General features: G+C 47.7%; 1 protein-coding gene and 1 long non-coding RNA gene across 9 annotated transcripts in view; one reads left to right on the top strand and one right to left on the bottom strand.

Moving 5' to 3' along the window:
* ATP2B4 (ATPase plasma membrane Ca2+ transporting 4) overlaps positions 1 to 26,332 on the bottom strand; it is a 102,944-nt gene that overhangs the window by 40,153 nt on the left and 36,459 nt on the right. For 7 of the 8 annotated variants that reach the window (XR_008714723.1, XM_055581691.1, XM_055581685.1 and 4 more), the window contains exons 2-3: positions 14,005 to 14,663; positions 1,904 to 2,101 (exon numbers count right to left, since the gene is read on the bottom strand). Coding sequence is in view for 7 of the 8 variants with exons in the window: in XM_055581691.1 (XP_055437666.1) it covers positions 1,904 to 2,101; positions 14,005 to 14,197 (391 nt within the window). In the remaining variant the exon portion in view is untranslated. The remainder of the gene's footprint in view (positions 1 to 1,903; positions 2,102 to 14,004; positions 14,664 to 26,332) is intronic. The other variant, XM_055581690.1, reaches the window with a different exon arrangement.
* LOC129652753 (uncharacterized) lies at positions 3,253 to 5,695 on the top strand. Its single transcript, XR_008714724.1, has 3 exons — positions 3,253 to 3,557; positions 4,333 to 4,493; positions 5,562 to 5,695. It is a non-coding gene; the product is annotated as an uncharacterized LOC129652753 (long non-coding RNA).

The following is a 26,332-nucleotide window of genomic DNA, read 5'->3' as shown; positions in this document are numbered from 1 at the left end:
CGGCAGGATTGGGCATCATCTCGTCACCAATATATAACTACTTATGTTTACCCAAAAAAGGCATGTGACTAAACAGCATGAAACAGGTCAATGAAAACTACAGGCAAGACACATAGAGAGGCCTTATGACCCCAGCATGGCAGTTCCCACTGCTATTTCCCGTGATGCCCAGCATGGGGGACAGGGGAACTTTGAGGTGCATGGCCTTGCTGGTTTAGAGAGGGCAGAAGATTCATAACATTCTGAATAAGGATTTACTGGGAAAGGGGGGGAAGACCCTGGAATCAGGATGAGTTGGAAGAATAGCCTACTAGTTACTTTTTACTTTCCTTTGGAGAACCCACTCAGATAACGGGGAGGGGGGCGGGCACACAAACAACACTTTAGCTATTAGGTTGGTGCAAAAGTAATTGCAGCTTTTGTATTGTTGAAGTTTGCCATTTGCTACTAGAATACATTCTTAATAAATGTGGTTATGTTATATATCATCTTAATGTGCATTTCTTGCTTTATGCTTAATGACATTTCTTGCTGTTTATTTTATATTGACTATGGAAATGATGTTACACAAGAAGGAAATTTGAATGCTTTTCTCATTTGAGTTCAAAATGGGTTGTAAAGCAGTGGAGACGACTTGCAACATCAATAACATCTGGTACAGGAACTGCTAATGAACGTGCAGGGCAGTGGTGGTCCAAGAGGGAAAGGAGAGCTTTGAGGATGAGGAATGTAGCGGCCGGCCACCAGAAGCTGACAACGGCCAACTGGGAGCCGTCACTGAGGCCGATCCTCTTACAACTAAACAAGAAGTTGCCGAAGAACTTAACGCTGACCATTCCACAGTCATTTGGCATGTGAAGCAAATTGGAAAGGTGAAAAAGCTCGGTAAGTGGGAGCCTCGTGAGCTGACCGAAAATCAAAAAAATCGTCATTCTGAAGCGTCATCTTCTCTCATTCTACAAAACAACAACGAACCATTTCTCGACTGGATTGGGATGTGTGACAAAAAGTGGATTTTACACGACAACTGGAGATGACCAGCTCAGTGACTGGACTGAGAAGAAGTTACAAAGCACTTCCCAAAGCCAAACTTGCACCAAAAAAAGGTCATGGTCACTGTCTGGTGGTCTGCTGCCGGTCTGATCCACTAAACTTTTCTGAATCTGGGAGAAACCATTACATCTGAGAAGTATGCTCAGCAAATCAACGCGATGCACTGGAAAGTCCACCGCCTGCGGCTGGCACCGGCCAACAGAAAGGGCCCAGTTCTTCTCCACAATCAACACTTCAAAAGCTGAACGAGTTGGGCTACAGAGTTTTGCCTCATCCACCATGTTCACCTGTTCAAAGTTCAAAGCTCAGTCATGTCTGACTCTTTGTGACCCCAAGGACTGTAGCTCGCCAGGCTCCTCTGTCCATGGGATTCTCCAGGCAAGAATACTGGAGTGGGTTGCCATTTCCTTCTCCAGGGCATCTTCCCGACCCAGGGATCGAACCCGGGTCTCCCGCATTGCAGGAAGACTCTTTACCATCTGAGCCACCAGGGAAGACCATATTCACCTGACCTCTCGCCAACTGACTACTTTTTCAAGCATCTCGACAACATTTTGCAGGGAAAATGCTTCCACAACCCGAAGAATGCAGAAAAATGCTTTCCAAGAGTTTGTCGGATCCTGAAACACGGATTTGTACACTACAGGAATAAACAAACGTTTCTCATCGGCAAAAATGTGTTCATTGTAATGGTTCCTATTAAAACTAGTTATGTTTTAAAATTCATGGTCTGAAACTGCAATTATATTTGCACCAACCTAATAAAATTTGTCAACACATACTACGTGCTTTTCAGTGACAGTGGAAAGAGCCCAGACGGGAATCACGCTTGTTTATTCAAGGCACTCACGTTCATCTCCCCCCCCCGGGGGGCGGTAGAAGGACAGGACCAGGGAGATGATGGCCGCGATCTCCAGGATGATGAGCGTGACGTCCTGAAGGGCTTCCCACACTAACTCTAAGAAGGTCTTGGGCTTTTTGGGGGGAATCAAGTTCTGTCCAAACACTTGTTTACGTTTCTCCAGATCTGCAGGGTTCCCAGATAGACCTGAAAAAGAGACAGGAGCGGAGTGAATGAGCAAGAAAAAAGTGGAAGAGCTGCATGACGGAGGAAGGCAGTTAAAAGAGCCCTTTAAAAAGGATCCCTTGCTTCCCAATCTGCCCAAATATGAGATCCAATTAGGGTGACCAACCATCCCCATTTTCCCCAGACTCAGCAGGTGTGAAATGGGGGCAAACGAAGACAAGCTGGTCACAGGGCTGCTCCCTCCTCTTGGTCTCCAGGGTAAGCTAACCCAGACCTACAATTTCATCTCTTCCTCACTGAGTTTGCACCTCGCTGAGTTTGGCTTCAGCTCTAAGAGTACATTAAAATGTTTCCTGAGACACAGAATTTTCCTCTTATATTAACATGTAAATGCTGGCCATGATTTAAAAGAAGAGGTGGCTTCTACCTACTGGCTCACACAAAAAGGCCATAAAGAATAAGCTATTTGCTCAAGGTCATGCTAGGAGGCTAGGAGACAGAGCCCAACCAATTGTCCAGAGGTTCCAGAGGTTTCAGGACATCAACAGAATACAGACTTCATGAGACTCCAGCTTCGGGCATCCCCTTTAGGCATACAGAGCCGTCCCATTCCGTCACACACAGACACACACATCTTTAAGAGGTACTACTGTTCTACTAAGAACTACGTACTTGGAGATGTACTAAGTGCTACGAGTACTGCTTAGACAAAGCACTGGGAGAAGCACTGTCGCTCAGACTGAAAAAAGAGAGAACAGTGGAGGTGAAAGCGCGGAGTCAGACAGTGCTCAGTCCGCGGTCATCAGCGCGCCCTCCACTAACACACGTGTGCTGACGTACCTGTGTGAGTGCACACAGAGTCCGGGCACGGCCCCAGAGGGAATAAGAGGCAGGGTTATTCCCAGAGTCCTAGGCTCTTCTCATGTGCCCAGGAGGGGTTACACTTTAAGGAAAGAGGAGAACGCATATAATTTACATTAATGCCAGGTGGCATTTATCAAGTTGTTCACACAACTTGATTAGCGAATAGCCTTGGTTTGGCACTGGCTGTTTGCTATACTGCTTGATGGGTTCCCCACAGGCAGGGTGAGGCAACCTTTGTCTTGAAAAAAGATCAGCAGTGTGGAGGGTTAGAATCAGAGGATGGAGACACTTAACATAGCTTTACCCAGAGGCACGGGACGAGGAGATGCCTGGAAGCTGCAAGGAAAGGACGGGCTACTGATGCGAGGACCTCACCCCTCTCCACACTGAAGGGCTGGTCCGCTGGGGGGAGAGGGACACAGCGGGCCGGCAGACTTCTGTCTCCACTGAATAGGACACAAGCGCCTTACTTTAAATGGCAAAGAAAGAGACCTGGGTTAGAACTAAGGAAGACATTCAGACAGGGATTTTAAAAATGGGAAAATCTGTACCCAAGGGAGTACTGTTTGCAGGGTCCATTCCTCCACCCTAAAGACAAAAACCATCAGGAGAGGTATTGAAATATACCTGGGGACCCTGTCTAGAGATAAAGCAGGGGTGTGAACTGGCACCCACGATTGTGGAATGGGGACTGGAGACTGCTTCCTTCCACCTGCTAGCGCTCGGCAGAGAGAAGCAGGAAGCTGGTTGGGGAAGTAGCCCCTGATGCTCTTATCCACGGCCTCCTACCTCCTCGGGGCCAAGAGCATGACCCTGGCTAGAGAGCTGAGAGGCACAGCAGAGCTCTGCAGGGGAACGGGTGGGCGGGGGTGGGGGTTGGCCAAAGCACTAGAAGCAACACGGGCTGCTTGCCAGAGGCTCCCTGCCCCCGCCACTCTGAGGAGTCGGTTCTCAGCAGGCAAGAAACGCCAGAGCCTGGGAAAGGAGTGTTCCTGGGCAGGGCATCTCGATCCCCAGGCGGGCAGAGGCAGAGTTGCTAGGGAACAGGGCCGTGTGGGGTGTTTCTCCCAGGGACCTGAGATAACACATGTGTGCCAACCTGGAACTGCTGTGCTGGATGGCTAGGCCTGCTCTTGAGAAAGATACTTGTTAATCTAGCCGGGATGTTTCTTAAGAAAGCAGGATTTATGACGTAAAGGGAGGAGATGCTATTCCCTCCATAAGAAGGGCGAGTAGACGACTATGAGGGCAAATCAAGACATCAGATACAGAAGGTTATCACATGCCAATAGTCCAGTGAAGGCCAAAAGGCCAAAAGACTCAACACCGGTCTTGCTGAAAGGGCTTCCCTGGTGGCTCAGATGCTAAAGAATCTGTCTGCAATGCAGGAGACCTGGGTTGGGAAGATCCCCTGGAGAAGAGAATGGCAACCCACTCCAGTATTCTGGCCTGGAGAACCGCATGGACAGAGGAGTCTGGCGGGCTACAGTCCACGGGGTCACAAAGAGTTGGACACGACTGAGCGACTAACACTTTCACTTCCACTGAGGTAACCCTGCCCCACTCTGTTCTCATATTAATGCCTCGTAATCATCCTTGACGCCTCTCTCTCTCTTATCTACAATACCCATTTAGTCAGAAAATGTATCATCTCTACCTTCGAAATACATCCAGGTCCCCCTCACTTCTCATCTCTCACTGCTCCCATGCTGGTTTAAGCCCTGGCCGTCTCTCAGCTAGGCTATGGCGACTGTCCAACGGGCCTCCTGCTTCCAGCCTTAGCTTTCTGCCCTCAGTCTCTTCTGGTTCCAGAACGATCTTTTTCAACCCCCCCATGGCACTCGTCTGCCCTTTCGCATGGAGTGAAACGGAGTAGAAGTCTGTGCCGGCCTGGAGGCCCCCTTTGTGAGCACCCAGCTCCCCGCCTGGGGAGTGCTACCATTTCCGCCTTGTTCGCCGAGATCCCGCCAAGCTGGCCTTCCGGCGATTCTCTGTGTGCACCAGACACGTTTCCATTGCAGGACGCCTGCACACGTTGTTTTCTTTCTCAGATTCCCCTTCACTAGTTAGGGTGTGTCCTTTCACTTCCTCCAGGTCTTCGGACACACGCCCTAACCCTGACCAGCGTATTTCACGCGGACGTCTCTGCCCCAGCGCATGGGATCCCCTTGGCCTGCTCAACTGTTTCCCTCTACAGGTCCTCTGCTGGAATAGGTTATTTGATATATTTGTTCTACATTTGTTTAACTCTCTCTACAAGGCCAGGGTTTTTGTCTTTGTTCCTTAGGTCTAAAGCAGTGCCTGACATGTACACAAATTCGTTGAATGAACTGCATGAGTCATAGATATTATCGTGAACATTTAGGCACATTTGTGTCTTCTCACTGAAACACTGCAAAGCCCTGAGTGATAGCTGCTATTAATCCCATTTCTCATTCAAGCAACCTGAGGCCTAGACAGGTTTGGTAACTACTCAAGTAAATATGTGGTGGTCTGTAGCTGCTCCACAAGCAGCAGCTGGCTTCCAACTCACACACAGAGGGTGCTGGGGCGTGGAGGCAGCTGTACTCAGCTGAGGCTCCATTTTGCTGTGACTAACCTTTCCTACTTCGCCTAGGACTTTCCAGATTTCATCACTGAAGCGCCTGTCTCCTGGGACAACCCCTCAGCTCCAGGCAAACAGGAATGGTTGGTCAGCCTTCTTCATTTACCGCAGGGCCGGCCCACTTGCACCTCCAGGCAAATCAGCCTTGTTCCTACTCTTTATGTACAACTGACGTGAATGAGTCCTGTCTTTTTCCTGTCCTCAGGCATGGTGACACCAGGCCTGTCAAGAGTCCAACCTATGAATTTTATATTCAATAAAAGTTTCGTTATTGGCCTTATTTTGGACCCAAGCAAATGAAACAAGACACATTATGGAAAACAAAAAGAGGTCAGGCCTTGCTCTTACCTAGATGCTCTCAAAGTCACACATTTACTTCCTCTTTGCATTTTCTCTCACCTCTCTCCACCTTAAGTCACCCTCAGCTCTTAAATAAAAGCCCCCCTAAGAAGTCAAGTGGCCCCAGGATCCCGCACGCCCTCTGGCAGGGAGGGGCAGGGTGGGGCTGCTGGCGGGTGCCCTTGGGAATCCTCTCTGACATGCAGCATCACACAGGAGAGCCATGTGGGACTGGGAGCTCCGCCAACCCCCAATGTGGGGCTTTCCATTCCAATTCTTCCAGCCCCTGAGAGGCTTTCAGGCCTTGATCTCAGCAGCTGTGATTTCACATAAATACTTGCCCAGGCCAGAAGGGGGTTTTAGTCCCTCATCTTCACAGCTGCTTCTCAAGTACACCGCTTCCCAAAGTGGGGAAGGAGGACTTGGCAGGAAGAGAATGTGGGAAACTGGAAAGGGGTTTCTCCTAGAAATATGTCAAGAAAATGAGCAGAAACCTTGTCCCCAAGAATATATGACAAAAAGTCCCACCCAAACCGGGAGTACCTCTGGTCCTCAGCCAGATTTAGCACATGAGCTGGGACAGGGGACAAGAATGTTGGCTTGGGAAGTCACCGCCCGCACCCCAGGCTGGGGACTCACACGGCCCCTGCCCAGTCGGCAGAGATGGAATGGGCGGCGGTGGAAAATCTGTGTCTGCTCTGAGCCCCTGCAGGCTGTGGCTTGGGAGGAGGAGCGGCAGCCCAGCCCCTCGTGGCCTGGCTCCAGCGGGAAGGAGGGAAGGGCGGCCGAGGACTGTGGGCAGAGGCACCCCTTATCAGAGCCAGTGCAGAGAGGGTGCGGCCAGGTCAGCCATCAGGAGGGACTGCCCAGCGGTGTGGGCTGTGACGCCTTGCCAAAGGGATTGCAGAATCTTCTGCTGCACAGATAGTACCAGGGAGAGGTTTCTCTGGGTTGCTTAGAAGCCAGTCCTATTTGGTTCATGAGAAGAACAGACATCAGAGTATCTTTCAAGTCCTACCTTAAAACCCTGGATTAGGGGGTAAAAGAGAAGTGAAAGTGTTGGTCACCCAGTCATGTTTGACTCTTTGTGACCCCATGGACTGTAGCCCACCAGGTTCCTCTGTCCATGGGATTCTCCAGGCAAGAATACTGGAGTGGGTTGCCATTCCCTTCTCCAGGGGATCTTCCCAACCCAGGGATCGAACCCGGGTCTCCTCCATGGCAGGCAGATTCTTTACTGTCTGAGCCGCAAGGGAAACCAAGAGGGAAGAGCAGCTTAAAATCAACATGAGGACTGAAAGGCTTCAGCCAGCTCCTGTGCTAAGCTACTGCCACTGCTCTGAGGAGTCAGCATTTCCTGCTTCTGTCTCCTACTTCTCACACCCGCAGCTTGGAGACGTGCTCTGTGCCTATGGCCTTCCTGCCCCTAGAGAGAAGGCAGCCTCCCTAAAGCCACAGCAAGAGGTGACAGACTGAGAAGAGAATGGCCCTTTCCTCACTCTCGATCCCAAAGCCTGCCCTTGGTGGACAGCTTTGTCCGGGGGTGTGTCTTTCTGTCTGGTCTTCTGCTGTGCACCTTTTGTGAACTCTCCGACTCCAGCACAGAGAAGAGAGAGCTGCCCAGAGTGCCCTCCTTACCCTCTGCTCGGTTGCCCTCTCCCGGGCTGTGTGTTCATCCGCCCCTCTGGTATCATACCCCCAGTGCTCACACCTTGGAGCTAAATAAAAAGAGTGAAAGCCCCACTTCCAAGGGCAGATGCAACATCTGCCTTGGCTGAAGAAGGAATGCTATCTTTTTTCCCACCCCCAGCTGACATTCAGAGCAAGGCAACCACAAGGTTGAAAGCAAAACAAAACTTGCAAGAGATTCTGCTGAGTTGCCAAACGAATGGAGCACCAAAGGTCTTAGGCCTGGTAGAAGGGGAGAATGCGGGGAGGGTTCTCGGGTTGAGAAGACGCAGTGACTCTCCCTGCCTCCAGAATTCCCTATCCCCTGCTTGGCAGCATTACGCCAGCTAAGCCAGAAGCCCGGCTCCAGGCAAGGAGCAGCTGGCTGGGAAAGAATTTAGAGAGCCTGGAGTTGGCCTGGGAAAGAGCAGGCCCGTGGCTGTCATGCACCGTTGGCCTAATTCGGCCCTAGGCGTATAACTCAAAGCAGACAAGGAATTCCCAGGATGCAACATGGAATTCCCTGCAGGGTAGGCGGGACTCAGCAAGGGTACTTTTTCTCTCCTGTCTTTCTCAACCATCTACCTACCATCCCACTGTTGATGCTGCTTCCTACAGGTTTTGTGAAAACCTCCACCCCTCTACCATGTACTAAATATTTCTTTTTTGAAGCTCCTGGACTTGCCTCAGCTATTCTCATCACAGTGTAGCTGCTCTCCGGCTGTTTGAGCTGGTTTGCCCCCTTCTCCTCCCTCAAAGATAGTTTTCTGCTATGAGTCTCTCTCATGCCTTAAACTTAATATGTCCACCCAAAGTGTGATGGGCAGAGAGGACCACAGACTGTTCATCTTGGCAGGCATGCCCATGTGACTGGTTTTTAGGGTAATTTACTTGACATCTTCAAGGTGATGGCTACGGGGCAGAGGGCATGAGGAGAGAGGCAGCTTAGCCGTACTTCTAAGCTGAGCTGGATGGACTCCTAAAAGCAGACTGCTCATGAGTCTGAGCAAGATCTGGGAGCTGGTGATGGACAGGGAGGCCTGGCGGGCTGCAGTCCATGGGGTTGCAAAGAGTCGGACACGACTGAGCGACTGAACCGAACTAACGGAAAAGTGGATTTTCGGAAACAGACTGATTTTCTATAACAGACTAATAAACAGACTAATGATAGGGAGGAAAATCTCAGAGAAGCCAGTTGCCCATTTTCCTCTCACATCCATTCTATCCCGTATCCACTTGCCAATTTCTTTATACACCCCTGGCAACATTAACATTCTCCAAGGCAGTGGTCTCTTAAACAGGAGGCATGCATTCGTCTGTTGGAGCATGGGAAAGGTACTAGAACTTTTTGTATTACTTCGTCCATTCCTATTTCTTGCAGAGTCTATTATGTAAATGATATTAGTGTTAGGAGTACAGTAGCATGTGGTTGAACATTTACTGGGGCTACCTGTGCAATTTTCTCCCAGATTGACAATGCTACTAGAAATTTCAATCCGCCGCACTGAGGAAGAGCCCAGCCCCAGCACGTCCCAGCTTTTGGATCAATAGTTCGTGGTAGGACATGCCTCTGGCCTCAAAAGGCGCGGCAACAGAAGCACAACAGGGACACTGCTGAACCCCAGAAGCCGCAGGCTGGCAGGAGATATCAACTCCAATCCTACAGTTAATGAATCAAAAATCAAAATCTGGACTGTCTCAAAGCAGTTTCTTTCCCCTTCCTGGCATTTACTCCCCAAAGAATCTCAGCTCCCAAAACCTAGTAGCTGCTCAATAATTACGCAAGGCAGAGATGCTTGCATCTTATGCCAGGAACGTTTAGTAAGTGGTAGCAATTACCCTAGAGCACAGCCAGGCCAGAGCTTCCCTAGACAGTCACATGATCAAGAAGTCCTATCTCCAACTCCTAAGCCCATCTGTCCTCCCCTCCAGGTCCCCATAATACCATCATAGCACTATGACACTATTTCTGAAATTGACTTAATTTTTGTGTATTCTCTTAGTGCCTGTCAAGCCCTGTGGAAGGAACAACTCTCCCTGTTGTGTTCACCACTGTGTCCCCACTACCTGCTGGACACTATTTGTTCACTGTCATTGAAAAGAAATTAGAATCCCTGTGTCCTACAGCCATACCTCAGCTCTGCAGAGGAGAAAAGAAACAGCAGGATGTAGAGGAAAGATGAAATAGAAATTCCCACCAACGTTCTTCTTGATCCAAATTCAATATAAATAGCCTTTAGCTTTCTGAAGGAAGCCCACAGGTAATTATTCAATGTTTAGTCAAGGCTCCCCTTCTCTGCCCTTTCTGGTCTGGGCCCAGGTTCCCTGACTCCCCTAATATTGGCATAGCGCCTCCTCAGAAAACATCATTCTTTCTCTGAAAAAGGGTAACACAGCTGAGGACCCACGTGGAAAGGTTCTGTGGCGAAGGAGAATTCATACAACTTTCTATCTGCACCAAAGAATCTCTCATCCAGATCTTCTCTTCTTCCTGCACACCAAGGGAGACTAAGACTTCTTCCTTCCCCTTAGTTCAGTTCAGTTCAGTCGCTCAGTCGTGTCCGACTCTTTGCGACCCCATGAATCGCAGCAAGCCAGGCCTCCCTGTCCATCACCAACTCCCGGAGTTCACTCAAACTCACGTCCATCGAGTCGGTGATGCCATCCAGCCATCTCATCCTCTGTCGTCCCCTTCTCCTCCTGCCCTCAATCCCTCCCAGCATCAGAGTCTTATCCAATGAGTCAACTCTTCGCATGAGGTGGCCAAAGTACTGGAGTTTCAGCTTTAGCATCATTCCTTCCAAAGAACACCCAGGACTGGTCTCCTTTAGAATGGACTGGTTGGATCTCCTTGCAGTCCAAGGGACTGTCAAGAGTCTTCTCCAACACCACAGTTCAAAAGCATCAATTCTTCGGCTATCAGTTTTCTCAGTTCAGATTCACACAGGTTTTTCTTGCTCTTGGAAGCCAGGAGATAGCATGGAAAATTAATCAGAAGATAAAAGGCTACCTTCCAGTGGGAATCATCCGGCTTTTTGAGGACTGGAAAAATCTGAGGGTAGGGATGGAATCGGGAACCAAGCAGCAGTGAAAAGAGAGAGAGAAACTGGAATGAGGAAAGGAGCAAACTGAAAAGATCTCATCAGTGCAAAACGCTCAGGTTTTTCTTGCTGATAAACCTCAGGCAACACAACCTCTTAGGGCTTCCCCGACGGCTCGGCAGTGAAGAATCTGCCTGCAGAGTAGCAGGTGTGCGTTTGATCCCTGAATAGGGAAGATTCTCTGGAGGAGGAAATGGCAACTCACTCCAGCATTCTTGCCTGAAAAATTCCACAGAGGAGCCCGGCGGGCTACAGTCCATGGGAGTCAGACACAACTGAACGACCGAGCACACACACACACACAATGCAGCTGCTTACCCAACCGACACAATCAGCTCTGCCTCTCTGCTGAGCCTCGTCTGCTCACTGATGAGTGCTGAGGGGGCTGAGCACCTCCATGTCGTCTCAAATGTAACCAACTCTTAGCCACTGGGGCACCGCCTCTTGTTCCAACTAGTCACTGGACGCTTAGCGACCCCATGGACTGCAGCCTACCAGGCTCCTCCATCCATGGGATTTTCCAGGCAACAGTACTGGAGTGGGGTGCCATTGCCTTCTCCTCAAGGAACACAAGCCAATATTAAATGCATATTAGTATTGGGTCACAGTTAGGCATTTTATCAGGTACCAGAATATAAAACAAATTGTAAAACTATCTGTGCTTCTGAGATTCTCTGTGTTGCTGCTCTAGCTGAAGAGGCAGCAGAGCATTAATGGTCTGTAAGTCAGAAAACACGAATTATTCCATCAAGTTCTACCCTGTGGGGTAAGACTTTAGGCAAGTCATTTAATTTTTTTGGTCTGTTGAGATCACTCAATGAGAGAGAGAGAAATAAAACTATGTTAGTGTCAGAAAAGTTATAAACTGCAAGTTCCATAAGGTCCCTTAGTAGTTATAGTGTAAAACAATCTATCCTAAAGATACTATCAATCCAACAGAAAATAAAGGGGAAGGGTCATATTCTAGGAAACGATCTTCCCAATCAATCAGTGGAATTCAAGCACTGGGAAAACTTCTTTATGTTATTATTAGCCTACCACAGGTGACAAAGCCATGCTCGGCTGTCAGGCACCCTAGTGTGGTCTGCTGTGCACTGGCTGGCTTTTTCTGGCACCTGGATACTGACGCTCTTTTCTCAGCCTGTCCAAACAAACCACGCAGCATCACCTCTGTCTGGGGAGAGAGTCCCATGTCATAGCTCTTCTGTGGCTTCTTTTCTTACCCCTTTACCCTTCTCACACGTGAGGGAGTCACTGTTGGCATTGAGTGCTAAAAATCACTCGTGGAAAAGTTGTTTCTGACAGCCTGCTTCCCAGCTCCAGGACCAGCCTAATGGTAAGTTGTAATATTGAAAAACATCAGGACACATGTTTGTGATCCAAGGAAGCAGGGGAATGGCAGTGGACAGCTGTGCCGGCGGCAGGGGTCCTGGCGTGGCCAGGGTCTGCAGCAACAGAAGCCCCTGACACCAGAAGGCGACTTCCAACTACGGGTCTACAACTGGGGCTGGGAAAGAATCTAAGCATTTGATACCTGATTCTGACATGAAAGAACATCCATGTTGGCCTTTGGGAATGGGAGCTCTCTGGGAACTAGAAGTACACAGTATCAGCTATGAGAAAGGGTCTGGGAAATTGGGAGGAAAGTCTGGACTCTGCTCTTGGAAGTTTCTCAGGTTCCAGTTTATTCGGAGTTTCACTTTGTGAGAGAAGCAACTGAGCCAAGGGAAAAGAACAGTACAGGAAGAGGGAAAGGAAGATCCTGCTTAAATTCTGATGAGTGTTCCTAAAGTACTGCATTATCTCAGTGAAAACATAGGAGTAGCCACTGTGAAAGTGGCAAAATAAAGAAATCCAGCTGACAAGAAGAAGGCATTACCCAAAGGGCAGTCATTAGAAACTGGACAGACGGCAACGACTGAGCCGCATGAGAGCAGCTTAGCACCGCCGCACTAAGCAGGCTTCTTTTGACATCGATGGTGAATGCAGAGAATGGACAGCGGCGGCAGGGGGACTGCAGCAGCCTGACAGATGAATAACACCCTGCATCCATGGGCTCTCATATCCTGGCAAATATCATCAGACGCATGGGCTCTATTTTAATGTGAGACAGCTAATTTATTGAACACCCATTATTAGAATAAGCATTGTACATACATTATTCAATCCCAATAACTCTATAGACTAAGTATTAATATCATTTGCAAACAAGAAAATGATTTTTACTTACGGAGAATGAGTAAACTATTCAACATTATTCAGCTAGTAAATGGTAGAGCCAGTACTGAACTCAAAGCCTATAAGATAAGAAAGTGAACTCTAGAAGTACAGAGAACATGTAAGGTGGCTTTCCCTGCTGGTAAAGAAAATAAAACATGGGCAATGGACAGATATCTAGATAAAAATTTCTCCCTTTTTTCTTTTAATCATAGAGTCTGGATTCCAAGTCACTAATTTATAACACTGGCTAGGGGTCAAAACTTCTTAGAACTGGCAAAAAATATGATGTGGCTTCCAAGAAAGGGTCAGAAATGGTACACCTCAGGAGGCTGAAGGCATCTGAAGGACAAGATCTTTGCTCTACCTCAAGCTACTCAATCAAGGCCTGCCTGACTGATAGGGCCAAGCAAGGACCCGTAACAGAGATGCTGAAACTAGGCAGAAAGGAGCAAATAAGATTTCTCTAGTACTATCTCCATTTCAACGAAATAAAATTACCATGGCTCACTGGGCAATTGGGCTGAGCCAGGTAAGCATGAAGCTGGATTTTTCATTTTCTTTAGAGAATAGATTAAGAAGAACTATACTAAAAGTGCATTAGACAGGGTTGAAAAAGTCATCAATAATTTCCTGAAAGAAAACTGAGTAACCCAAAGATATGGTAGGTAAACTCTCTACATGTTGATTTACCACCCTGTTTCTAATTGTGTACCATAGAGAAGTACTCCATTAGGTAGACGGACTCATCCACTCTTCTTCCTATTATACTGTAAGATCAGGGTAGGGAAGAATATCTTCAACCCTTTGCAATCAAAGACTGATACTGAGTTAGGGACTTGATTATTTACTGATAAACACACCTCTAACATAAACATTCATAAGAGACATTCCCCCTTCTGTACAAGAGAAGGAAAGAATGATCTTCAGAGAATACCACAGCCACTAAACCTCATCTCTGGGAAAGAAATAATGTTTCTCTCCACAGCCTGACATCTTTTCAGTGCTTTGGAGACTGTACTTTGCCTGCACAGATATAGTAGTAAGGTCTCCAGAAACATTCCTTCTCTACACGCAGACCGAACACAGGCCGCCTTCCTCCAATCCCCCACCCCTGGTGTGGCCTTTACCTTCCACAGGGTTGGTTTTCAGTCTACTGCACAGGTTCATCACTCCTCCGTAGTGGACATTGATCTGGTCTATTGCATCACTTGAGCGCAGCTCCATCAGCTTCCTCAGGTCCATCACTGTGCAGCCAAACTCCCCTTCACGGCTCTCAAGTATCGAGTTGGACGGCAAGGTGTGTTCTGTTGGGTTCGTCATTTTGCCTGCTGTTACCAAGCCCCTCAACAGAGAAAATGTGAACTCTCCCTTCCACTGATTCAGGGTCTCTCGTTTCTCTTCCTCAGTTCTTACTTCTTTCTTCTCTGAGAGTCCAGATGCGAATAAGACCGACTAAATCTTGTGCAGGAAGCTTCAGAGCAGCAGCCTGTGGTCCAGGTCCTTTCTTGTGTATGAAGCTTGTCAGCCAAAGGAGGAAGAGGAGGGGGGAACTGAGTGTGAGCCGGACCACGTGTTACGATGACTGGTGTCCCCAGGTGGTGATGGAAGCAGTTGTCCAGGGTAGGTAGGTTCCTAGTTTAGACCAACTTTCCCAGATGGCGGGATAAACAGGATGTGCATGTTACCATGGAGGCAACCTTAGCAACAACCAGCAACTGCAGTGGCAGAGAGGTGGCAGGAGAGGAGAACGAGAAGGGCTCCCTGGAAACCGGTGACAACTGGGTCTCTGGAATAAAGATTCAAAGGCAGACATAAAGAAACAATTAGAACAGCATGGGATCCAGCAACAGCAAGGACAAGAGGTACTCATTCTAGCACAAGGGTTTAGGTGACAGTTGATATCTGAGCTGAACTGATAGCTCAGGCCTAAGCTGAGCAGACTGACTTAGGAGAGGCCCCTTCTTCCCTGGGGGCCCCTCAGCAGCCTGTAAACTCCAATGTAGAGAAATAACTTCAGATACACCCCAGCCTTCACACCTCACCTCTGCTAAACCAAGCAACACAAACCCCACAACTTGAGAAACTTGGAAATAATGGGTTATATGACCTCTAATGGCTCTCCCTGTCCATTTGAGGGATCTGCAACAGAATGTTTTAGTCTATTTTAATCTTTTAATCTTAGAATGTTTTAATCTTACCTCTAAGAGGTGAGAAGAGATCAGGAAAGGAGTCCAGACCAGAGTGATCTGGAGGGTAGCCTGCCAGTCTGCCACCCTCCTCCAAACCCTGCACCCTACCACATTCCTAACACACACATGTACAAACCAGGAGGGCAACCTGGGAGAAGACGGCCACATCCCCTGCAGCCCCTGAGAACACTTGGCCTGACACTGTATAGAAATTCTGCAGCCTGATGCAGCTGTCAATAGATCAGGTACTACGTTCAGATATTGGAGTCTAAACAGCTTTGGGGAGAAAAGGGTGAGTAAAACGCTCCGGCAGTGGGCGATGCAGGGTGGAACATTTATACATAATGGGAACAGAAGGACCTCTGAGGAAGAAAGATAGTTTGAAGCCTGTGAGTGTTCACGTTTCTCTGGGATTGCAGGAATAATACAGCTATCAATTCAGCCAGAGCCTAGGGCCACAGCAAGGTCAGTAGGGGAGCAAAGTCAGCTTGCGTGTGAGTGACAACGGAGGGTCTCAGGTCAGCAGTTCTCTCGGGAAGCCATATGTCACCTCACACATGCTGACTAGGGAGAGAGGGATGGGTGGGAACGGGGAGGATGAAGGAGAGAAAAAGCCTAAGCCCTGTCCTCGGCTCCAGGCAAGAGGACCACCACACACCAGCTACTTAAATGCCAAGGGGATCTTTCTGAACACGGCACCAGAGCATTGAGGGCCCAGCCCTGGTCAGCCGCTCTTTAATACATGGATGACGTCCTTGCTTCTAGACGATGAACAGGAAGTACAAGGGTCATCAGATAAGGGCTTGACTACTATATTAATTTCCAAAAATCACATGTGGCCAAAGGTCTTACTAATTCTAATCAGCACTGTTCTTGGTAGATTCCGCGGGGATGGAGGCGGTTACACCCCTCCCTCTCCCAGGATGCCCGCAGCTTACTCCTTCTACTGTGAATTTCTAGTGCTACCCTGACTTATAAAGGGTTATACAAGCAGCGTTTTGTTCTTGTTGCTATTGTTTTTCAAATATCACGCTCCCTTTTCTTTTTATGTGTCATTCCTAGGGAACAAGAAGAGAAACTGAGGCAGTGTATCACACTCCTTTCAATCCTCCTGGCACCAGGACAGGCAGTACCACGGACATTTCTCTCCAATTGGGTTTCTTCTCCAAGCCTGGAAGCCGTGGGAAGGGCTAAAGCAGCAAGAAGCCCATGTGACCCTTAAGTGGAACTCCTTAACCTTTGGAGAGGATGTTGAGGGCAGTGCTGATTGACAGCTTAACTGAAATTATAACCTTTTTTTTCTTTATCTCTACCACCTACTGCCATGTTTGTTTCGTGAAGGCAGAGATTTTTCATGTGTCTTGCTCAATGCTTTCTCCCCAGTGCCCAGACAATCACCTACACAAAGCAGGCATTCAGCTAATTTTTTTGGCTGAATAACTCATAGTAGATTCAGAACCAGATTTACCATCTTCCCAAGAACCTTTTGAACAAGTCACTGAGCTTTCTTAGAGCTCAGTTTTTTTTAGGGCTCAGTTCCTCCCACCTTTATCTGGAAGAAGAAATTGATAAATGAATGGCATTCTAAATAGAAATAGTACCTGGAAATCTTAGATGAAAGATGACCAGTGTCCTGTATAGGACAGTCGAGTGATGTGAAAAGGTTAATTTGATCTTAATGAACTTTTGTTATCTAGTCCTTTAAGCAGAAAAGCAATAATCCCCATGTGCCCCTCCATCTTTTCTTGTGAGAGCGAACTCCCTCACCCCCCAAACGAGTGGAAAATTCCAAGCAGCATCATTAGCAATAACCATTATCTAGGCTATAACCATTAGCAAAAACCACTTCATGGATCACAGCCTTGTCGTGGTAAAGGGGTTTGCATAACTGAATGAAGCTGTAAGTTATGCGGTGCAGGGTCACCCAAGACAGACAGGTCACAGTGAAGAGTTCCGGCAAAACTTGGTCCACAGGAAGAGGAAATGGCAACCTATTCCAGTATTCCTGCCGCAAAAACCCTATGAACAGTATGAAAAGGCAAAAAGATATGACACGGGAAGATGAGCCCCCATGTCAGAGCGTGTCCAATATGCTACCGGGGAAGAGTGGAGGGCAATTACTCATAGCTTCAGGAAGAATGAAGCAGCTAGGCCAAAGCAGAAATGATGCTCAGCTGTGGATGTGTTTGGAGGTGAAAGTAAAGTCCGATGCTGTAAAGAACAGTACTGCATAGGAACCTGGAATGTTACATCCATGAATCAAGTTTGAACACTGTCAAACAGGAGATGGTAAGATTGAACATTAACATCTTAGAAATCGGTGAACTAAAATGGATGGGAATGGGCAAATTTAATTTAGATGACCATTTTATCTCCTACTGTAGGCAAGAATCCCTTAGAAGAAATGGAGTAGCCCTCATAGTCAACAAAAGAGTCTGAAATGCAGTACTTAGGTGCAGCCTCAAGAACAACAGAATTATCTTGGTTCATTTTCAAGGCAAACCATTCAACATCAGAGTAATCCAAGTCTATGCCCCAACCACTGATGCTGAAGAAGCTGAAGTTGACTGGTTCTGTGAAGACCTACACTATCTTCTAGAACTAACGCCAAAAAAAGATGTCCTTTTCATCACAGGGGATTGGAATGCAAAAGTAGGAAGTCAAGAGATACCCAGAATAACAGGAAAGTTTGGCCTTAGAGTACAATATGAATCACAGCAAAGGCTAACAGAGTTTTGTCAAGAGAATACACTGGTCATAGCAAACACCCTTCTTCAACAATACAACAGATGACTCTACACATGGATATCACCTGATGGTCAATACCACAATCAGACTGATCATGTTCTTTGCAGCCAAAGATGGAGAAGCTCTATAAAACAAGACCTGGAGCTGACTGTAGCTCAGATCATGAGCTCCGTATTACAAATTCCAGGCTTAAATTAAAGAAAACAGGGAAAACTACTAGGCCATTCATATATGACCTAAATCAAATCCCTTATAATTATACGGTGGAGGTGACAAATCAAGGAATTAGAGCTGGTAGACAAAGTGCCTGAAGAACTATGGACAGAGGTTCTTAACACTGTACAGGGGGCAGTGACCAAAACCATCCCCAAGAAAAAAAATGCAAGAAGGCAAAATGGTTGTCTGAGAGGCAACCCCTTACAAATAGCTGAGAAAAGAAGAGAAAAGCAAAAGAGAAAGAGAAAGATATACCCAACTGAATACAGAGTTCCAAAGGCGATCAAGGAGAGATAAAAGGGCCTTCTTAAATGAACAGTGCCAAGAAATAGAGAAAAACAATAGAATGGGGAAGACTAGAGATCTCCTTAAGAACATTAGCGACATCATGCAAGGAGGGGCATGACAAAGAACAGAAACAGTAAGAAGCTAACAGAAGCTGAAGAGATTAAGAAGAGGTGGCAAGAATACAGTATATTAAAAAGGTCTTAATGATAACCATGATGGTGAGGCCACTAACCCAGAGCCAGACACCCTGCAGTGTGAAGTCAAGTGGGCCTTAGGAAGCATTACTAGGAACAAAGCTAGTGGAGGCAACAGAATTCCAGCTGGGCTATGGAAAATCCTAAAAGATGATGCTGTGAAAGTGCTGCACTCAATATGCCAGCAAATTTGGAAAGCAGTGGCCACAGGACCAGAAAAGGTCAGTTTTCATTCCAATCCCAATGAAGGGCAATGCCAAAGAATGTTCAAACTACTGTATAATTGCGCTCACTTCATATGTTAGAAAGGTTATGCCCCAAATCCTTCAAGCTGGGCTTCAGCAGTATGTGAACTGTGAACTTCCAGATGTACAAGCTGGATTTAGAAAAAGCAGAGGAACCAGAGATCAAATTGCCAACATTAATTGGATCATGGAGAAAGCAAGGGAATTCCAGAAAAGCATCTACTTGTGCTTCATTGACTACACTAAAGCCTTTGACTGTGTGGACCACAACAAATGTGGAAAATTCTTAAAGACATGGGCATATCAGACCATCTTACTTGTCTCCTGAGAATATGTGGGTCAAGAAGCAACAGTTAGAACCAGACATGGAAAAACTGACAGTTTCAAAACTGGGAAAGGAGTATGATAAGGCTGTAAATTGTCACCTTGCTTTGTTGTTGATGTTCAGCTGCTAAGTCATGTCCAACTCTTTGTGACCCCATGGACTGCAGCACGCCAGGCTTCCCTGTCCTTCACCATCACCTGGAGCTTGCTCAAACTCATGTCTATTGAATTGGTGATGCCATCCAACCATTTCATCCTCAGTCATCCCCTTCTCCTCCTGCCTTCAATCTTTCCCGGCATCAGGGTCTTTTCCAATGAGTCGGCTCTTTGCATCAGGTGGCCAAAGTACTAGAGCTTCAGCTTCTGCATCAATCCTTCCAATGAATATTCAGGATTGATTTCCTTTGGGACTGAGTGGTTTGATCTCCTTGTTGTTCAAGGAACTCTCAAGAGTCTTCTCCAGCACCACAGTGCAAAAGCATCAATTCTTTGGCATTCAGTCTTCTTTATGGTCCAACTCTCACATCCATATATAACAATTGGAAAAACTATAGCTTTGACTAGATGGACCTTTGTTGGCAAAGTGATGTCTCTGCTTTTTAGTATGCTGTCTAGATTTGTCACAGCTTTTCTTCCAAGGAGCAAGTGGCTTTTAATTTCATGGCTGCAGTCACCATCTGAAGTGATTTTGGAGTCCAGGAAAATAAAATCTGTCACTGTTTCCATTGTTGCTCCATCTATTTGCCATGAAGTGATGGGACTGGATGTCATGATCTTAGTTTTTTGAATGTTGAGCTTTAAGTCAGCTTTTTCACTCTCCTCTTTCACTCATCAAAGGGCTCTTTAGCTCCTCTTTGTTTTCTGCAATTAGGGTGGTGTCATCTGCGTATCTGAGGTTATTGATATTTCTCCTGGCAATTTTGACTGAGCTTGTGCTTCATCCAGCCTGGCATTTTGCATGATGTAATCTACACAGAACTTAAATAAGCAGGGTATATTATACAATATTATACAATATACATCCTTGATGTAATCCTTTCCTGATTTGGAACCAGTCTGTTATTCCATGTCTGGTTCTAACTGTTGCTTCTTGACTCACATACAGGTTTCTCAGGAGACAGGTAAGGTGGTCTGATATTCCCATCTCTTTAAGAATTTTCCACAGTTTGTTGTGATCCACAGAGTCAAAGGCTTTAGCATGGTCAGTGAAGCAGAAGTATATATTTTTCTAGAATTCTCTTGCTTTTTCTATCACCCAATGGATGTTGGCAATTTGATCTCTGGTTCCTCTGCCTTTTCTAAATTCAGCTTGGTTCATGTACTGTTGAAGCCTAGCTTGGAGAATTTTGAGCGTTACTTTGCTAGTGTGGGAAATGAGTACAAATGTGTGGTAGTTTGAACATTCTTGACATTGCCTTTCTTTGGGATTGGAATGAAAAACTGACATTTTCCAGTCCTGTGGCCACCTTGCTTATTTAACTTATATGCAGAGTACATCATAGAGAAGGCAATGGCACCCCACTCCAGTACTCTTGCCTGGAAAATCCCATGGACAGAGGAGCCTGGTAGGCTGCAGTCCTTGGGGTCGCTAAGGGTCAGACACGACTGAGCAACTTCACTTTAACTTTTCGCTTTCATGCATTGGAGAAGGCAATGGCAACCCACTCCAGTACTCTTGCCTGGAAAATCCCATGGACAGAGGAGCCTGGTGGGCTGCAGTCCATGGGGTTGCTAAGGGTCGGACATGACTGAGCAACTTCACTTTCACTTTCATACATTGGAGAAAGAAATGGCAACCCACTCCAGTGTTCTTGCCTGGAGAATCCCAGGGACAGGGGAGCCTGGTGGGCTGCCATCTCTGGGGTCGCACAGAGTCAGACACGACTGACGTGACTTAGCAGCAGCAGCAGAGTACATCATGGGAAATATCAGGCTGGATGAATCACAAGTTGCAATCAAGATTGCCAGGAGAAATATCAATAAACTCAGATAGGCAGATGATACCACTCTAATAGCAGAAAGTGAAGAGGAACTAATGAGCCTCTTGAGGAGAGTGAAAAACCTGTCTTGAAACAACATTCAAAAAACTAAGATCATGGTATCCAGTTCCATTACTTCATGGTGAATGGAAGGGGAAAACGTGGAAGCAGTGACAGATTTTCTGTTCTTGGGCTCCAAAGTCACGGCAGATGGTGACTGCAGCCATGAAATTAGCATATTAAAAGTGGAGATGTCACTGCCGACAAAGGTCTGTATGTAAAGTCAAAGGTATGATCTTTCCAGCAGGCATGTAAGTGTGAGAGTTGTACCATAAAGAAGACTGCATGCTGAAGAACTGATGCTTTCAAATTGTGATGTTGTAAAGACTCTTGAGAGTCCCTTGGACTGAAACAAGATCAAGCCAGTCAATCCTAAAGGAAATCAACCCTGAGTATTCATTGGAAGGACTAATGCTGAAGCTATAATACCTTGGCCACTGATGTGAAGAGCTGAGTCATTGGTAAAGACCCTGAAGGTGGGAAGGATTGAAGGCAAAAGGAGAAGGGTGTGGCAGAGGATGAGTTGGTTAGACAGCATCACTGACTCAGTGACGTGAATTTGAGCAAACTCTGGGAGATGCTGGAGGACAGAGGAGCCTGGTGTGCTGCAGTCTATGGGTGGCGGGAGTCGGCCGTGACTTGGCAAAGGAACAACTAGTGCAGTGCAGCCTTGGGCCTCCAGAGAAGTAGGGGCAGCCTGAAGAGACCCGAGTCTTCCACTCACACAGACAACCAATGCGAAAAGGCCAGTTACGATCAGAACACATGTGGCAGGTAGAAAAGGGTGAAGCTGGTCTGCTTCAGGCCGCCCTTGAGACACACACAGGCCAGGCACGAAGCTGCTGGCACAAAGTCAAGGGGTGCTGCCCGTCTGGGACCCCTTTTTAAGCTGGGCTCTCTGCGAAAGTGCTTCTGGAATTCGGAGGCATAGCAGGAGCCAGAGCCAATACTGCTCTCTCTCTGCGGCTGAGCTTGCCTAGCCCCTACCCTTATTAGGCAACTGGCAAAGAACGACCGGTAAGTGCTCACCCAGCCTCAGCCCCGGGCGCAACGCTCTGATGCCTGGGAGGCCACCGCCTCCCGTGAAGTCAGGATTAGTCATGCTGCTCGGGGCTTTCTGGGTAAGGCATGTTCTCACTCCCCGTTTCTAGCATTTTGCCAGCCTAATGATGACAGGATGGAAGAGGGAATTTTCTTCCTTTCCTGCGGGGTCAAGAAATCCTACTACTTACATGACCACTAAATCATTGTAATTTTTTTCCTCCTACAGTTCTGTAACACCTGTTGTATAACCTGTAGTGACACGTGACAGGATTTGCCACCAATTTTAGGTAGGACGGCTGTGACTCCCACCTTACTGATGAAGACGCTGAGATTCAAAGCCATAAAAAGTGCCTTGTTCTTCGGCAAGTCAGTGGCCTTTCCTGTGCCGTCCTCTTGTTGTACCTTACTCCTCCCCTCCAATCTGGGCCTCTTCATTTTCTGACAAATATCTAACAGGTTCTTTACCACCGCTTAGAGGAAGTACTGACTCTCGCACTTGCTCTTTCTCTTTCAGAACCAGTTCCCTCACATTCCACACAGTGAGGATCAGAGATCCCCTCCAGTTCCTACACATACCTGAGAAGCAGAGCGCCCTACACTTCTGATAACTCAATTTGCAGCTAACCTCCCCAGCAAGTTCCAAAGTGAGGAGCTGTCAGAGATAAAAAAAACCTCATGTCTTAAGCCACCAAGCCATAAACAATAGTCAGACGCTGTTTCCTCCAATTTTGCCTAGAAATCTCTTACTCGTAGAAACCTTCCTGGGGTGCTCTCAGAATATGAGGAAAAAAGTTAACTTCCTATGTAGGGGACAGAGTAGGGTATTTTGAGGATGTGAAAGGAACCCACTCCCTGAATCTCCACTGCCAAAGGCTGCTAATGAATCTGGCGTGATGCATGGGAAATGAAGTATGAATGGCAACAGGAGAAAGGAAATGGCAGGGGGCCGCAGGCCCAGGCTGCAGGCTGGCGGCCCCTGCGAGACCTGCCGGGAATGGTAAAGGAGCTCAGCTCGAGCCTCTGAGCTGCCGGCAGCCGCTAGGATGGGGGTGGCACAGGAACAGGATCGAGACACCTTATAACGCGCCAAACAGCACGAAATCTGCTTCAGGCCCACCCTTTCCCATTCAGAGAGAAATGATTCATGTAAGTACACACGTATTATTACTGATATATAAACAGCAGCCTAGCATAGCAGCTGTTATGTAGTGGTTGGTCCATACATAGTTATTCTCATTATTCCACATATTGTTTCTCTGAATCTTCATTAACAGCCTTGTAAGGAGGGCACGCCATTTTATAGGAGGGAAATACAGATTCTGAGAACCAGGATTTGTGTCCTAGCCTGAATCCAAAGCCTCAAGTACAAGGTCAATCCTCTACGAAAAAGGAAACAAAGCTACAGATTTACTTCCTAAAGCTTGACGAGAAGCCCATATAAACCTATATGGCCCAGAGCCCTAAAGGCTCTACCACACATCAGGGAAACACCTCCTTACCTCCTTCAGCTTCCTGGGCAACTACAGCAGCAGGTCGCAGCTTATGAGGGGCTGACACCCTCCACTCCAGCCCTGCCCCCACGTGCATATGCCCTGGCCAGAATGCCCTTGGCTCCGGATGGCATGACTCCAAGTATATCCAGTTCCCACTCAGAGGCTGAAGGAGAGGGCTGAGGGCTCCCTGCACTCCATCACCTCACACTCGGGGCATCAGCCCTGGGATGGGGAGAGGCACAGAGACACCTCTTCTCTTCTTATTCCCGCAGGAGCAGTTCCCTACAGTGTCTTAAGCTTCGCTCTTTGTCTTGTCGCTGGCATACCTCTAAGAGGCCTTTCATGAAAGCTGGCAAGCACCTGCACAGGGCAGGCTGCCCTGCATGAGACATGCTTGGCTGGCCCTCCTCTGAAGGTCTAAATACCACGCGGAGGCTGCTTTGCTTCATCCTCATGACATGACAGGCCTCTTATTCCCATGACCAGAGGCTGGCCCACCAGCGCCAGTTCTCACCACTTGGGTCGCGCAGCCACCCTGCTTGTGGTTCAGGGCTCTCCTTCCCTCCCCCTGCCCTAGTGCCTGCTGGCTTGCCAAGCAGACCTGCGTGCACACCCTCCTCCAGTCTCCGAGGCCCTGTGGAGGCATATGGGCAGAAGGTCGGGGCAGAGGATGCTGGCGGGAGTTCAGGTGGTGGGTGGCACCCCCCTCTCATTGCCAGCAACAGCCAGGTTGGTGCCAGGAAGCCAAGGGAGGGCTGAGGCACCAAAACTAGGCCTCCGTACTGACCCCAGCATGGCACACTGCAGCCTGTGGTGCTGGAACCCGATGCTAATTCTCTGCCAGCCCCTGGGTTCTGGTGGGTACTCCCTTCCTAAAGCGAAGACATCACTTACTGGTGAGGAGGTGGCTTATGTGAGGCCTCCTGGCTTACCCGCTCCATCCCCACAAGCCTTCGAGAAAGTGAAAGTGTCTGACTCTTTGCGACCCCATGGACTGTAGCCCGCCAGGCTCCTCTGTCCATGGGATTTCCTAGGCAAGAAAACTGGAGTGGGTTGCCATTTCCTTCTCTCGGGGAATCTTCCTGACCCAGGGATTGAACCCAGGTCTCCCGCATCGCAGGCAGATTCTTTACCATTTGAACCACCAGGTAAGCTACCCTGAGAAGGTCTTCTTCAATTCAGTAGCAGAAATGCAGTGCCAGAATCAAAGCATCTGTGTAGAGAAGATGTGGTGTCCTCAAGCCCTGGGTCTCAGGGATTCAGAATTTCCCCCTCCTCCTTGGAGCCACCTTGCACTTGACCAAACTAAGTCTATGCATTATTTGTGGTGACAGAGTTGAAGGCAACCTGGGATCCCCTCTCCCACTGATGGGCATAAAAAATACATGAGCTAGATAACAGAGAATATCATGGAACAGAAACGCAGATCAGATGTACATACAATATTGCTGATCTTAAAAACAGTGCTTAGTGCAGGTAAAAAAGGGTACTTTAACAAAAATTAAAAACATATGCATTTTAAGGGATATATTTAAACAAAAAGACACACATTAGAATGCTGCTCACAGCGAGGGAAGGGAAAAGGTGTGGAATATGGGAAACAGCACAGGAAGGGCCTTGCATGGATCACGATAATATTGGACCATGAATCCACAGTACGATTGACTCAATAGTCTGCACCTGAAACCGGAAAAAGATAAAACATGCTACGCTACTGAAGCCTTTCAGACCTGAAGAGACTGCACTGTCTAAGATATGCCATGACAATGAGAACAAAACTGACCAGTTCTGGCCAGATGCCTTCAGATGGCAGGGAGAGGTCAGGCCCACAGAGAGCACAAGCTCTCTCTGAACAGTGAAGCCGAGAATTGGCCCAAGGCTGATGATACTCTGCTCCTGATATCTATTGATCCAAGCCCCTGTCAGAGACCCCAGAACCATCAAGGTGAAGACAGGAAGTTTCATGACATGGGTTGGGAAACTGAAGCTGCAATGTTCCTAACAGGGCACTGTTACCTTCCTGGATTCATCCTCAAAATAGCACCAATACAGCAAAATGAAAATGGGCAGTCCCTTGGGCCTAGCGCCATAGGGAATATACCCTATTTCCAAATCATCTGAGTCATACTGGCCTGGGTCACTGCTATGCCTGCCGGTGACTCAGGGGGTGTTACGGGAGTGTTCACAGAAAGCTGGAGCTCAGGGGAAAAAAAAATGTAGAGGATGGAACAGTAACCCCCTTCAGTGGATGAAGGAGGACAAGAGCTGAGTTCAGGCGGGAGTAACCGTCCCATTCGGAAGGTCTGTTGTCTGATGCAAGGAGTGCTGGCCAGATGGTGGGAAATGTGCTGGACATGCGTTAAAAGGGCACCTTCCTCTTACACTAAGCAAGGAGCAGCTTGCTTGCACTAGGTCAGCAGACAGGAGGCAGACCCTTGGGCAGCAGCTTTCGCAGACCCAGGACACACACACTCGTGGGCAACAGACTGCCTTTCTTGGCGCTGAGGTGGTTTTTTCACGTTTTGGCCCCATGGGCAAAGGGGGGGGGGGCGCTATTTAGCAGCTGGATTATATCCTGTATTATTTTTACGAACAAATTTCAAGAGAACCATGTCATGCTTACAGAGAGGGAGAAGGGTCAGTCTCCCTTGGCTATTGGAGTTGGTCAGCATCTC

Source organism: Bubalus kerabau, chromosome 5 (genome assembly GCF_029407905.1).
Source record: "Bubalus kerabau isolate K-KA32 ecotype Philippines breed swamp buffalo chromosome 5, PCC_UOA_SB_1v2, whole genome shotgun sequence".
NCBI lineage: Eukaryota > Metazoa > Chordata > Mammalia > Artiodactyla > Bovidae > Bubalus > Bubalus kerabau.
The sequence above is the reverse complement of the archived record's forward strand: the minus strand, read 5'-3'. Positions and strand labels throughout refer to the sequence as shown.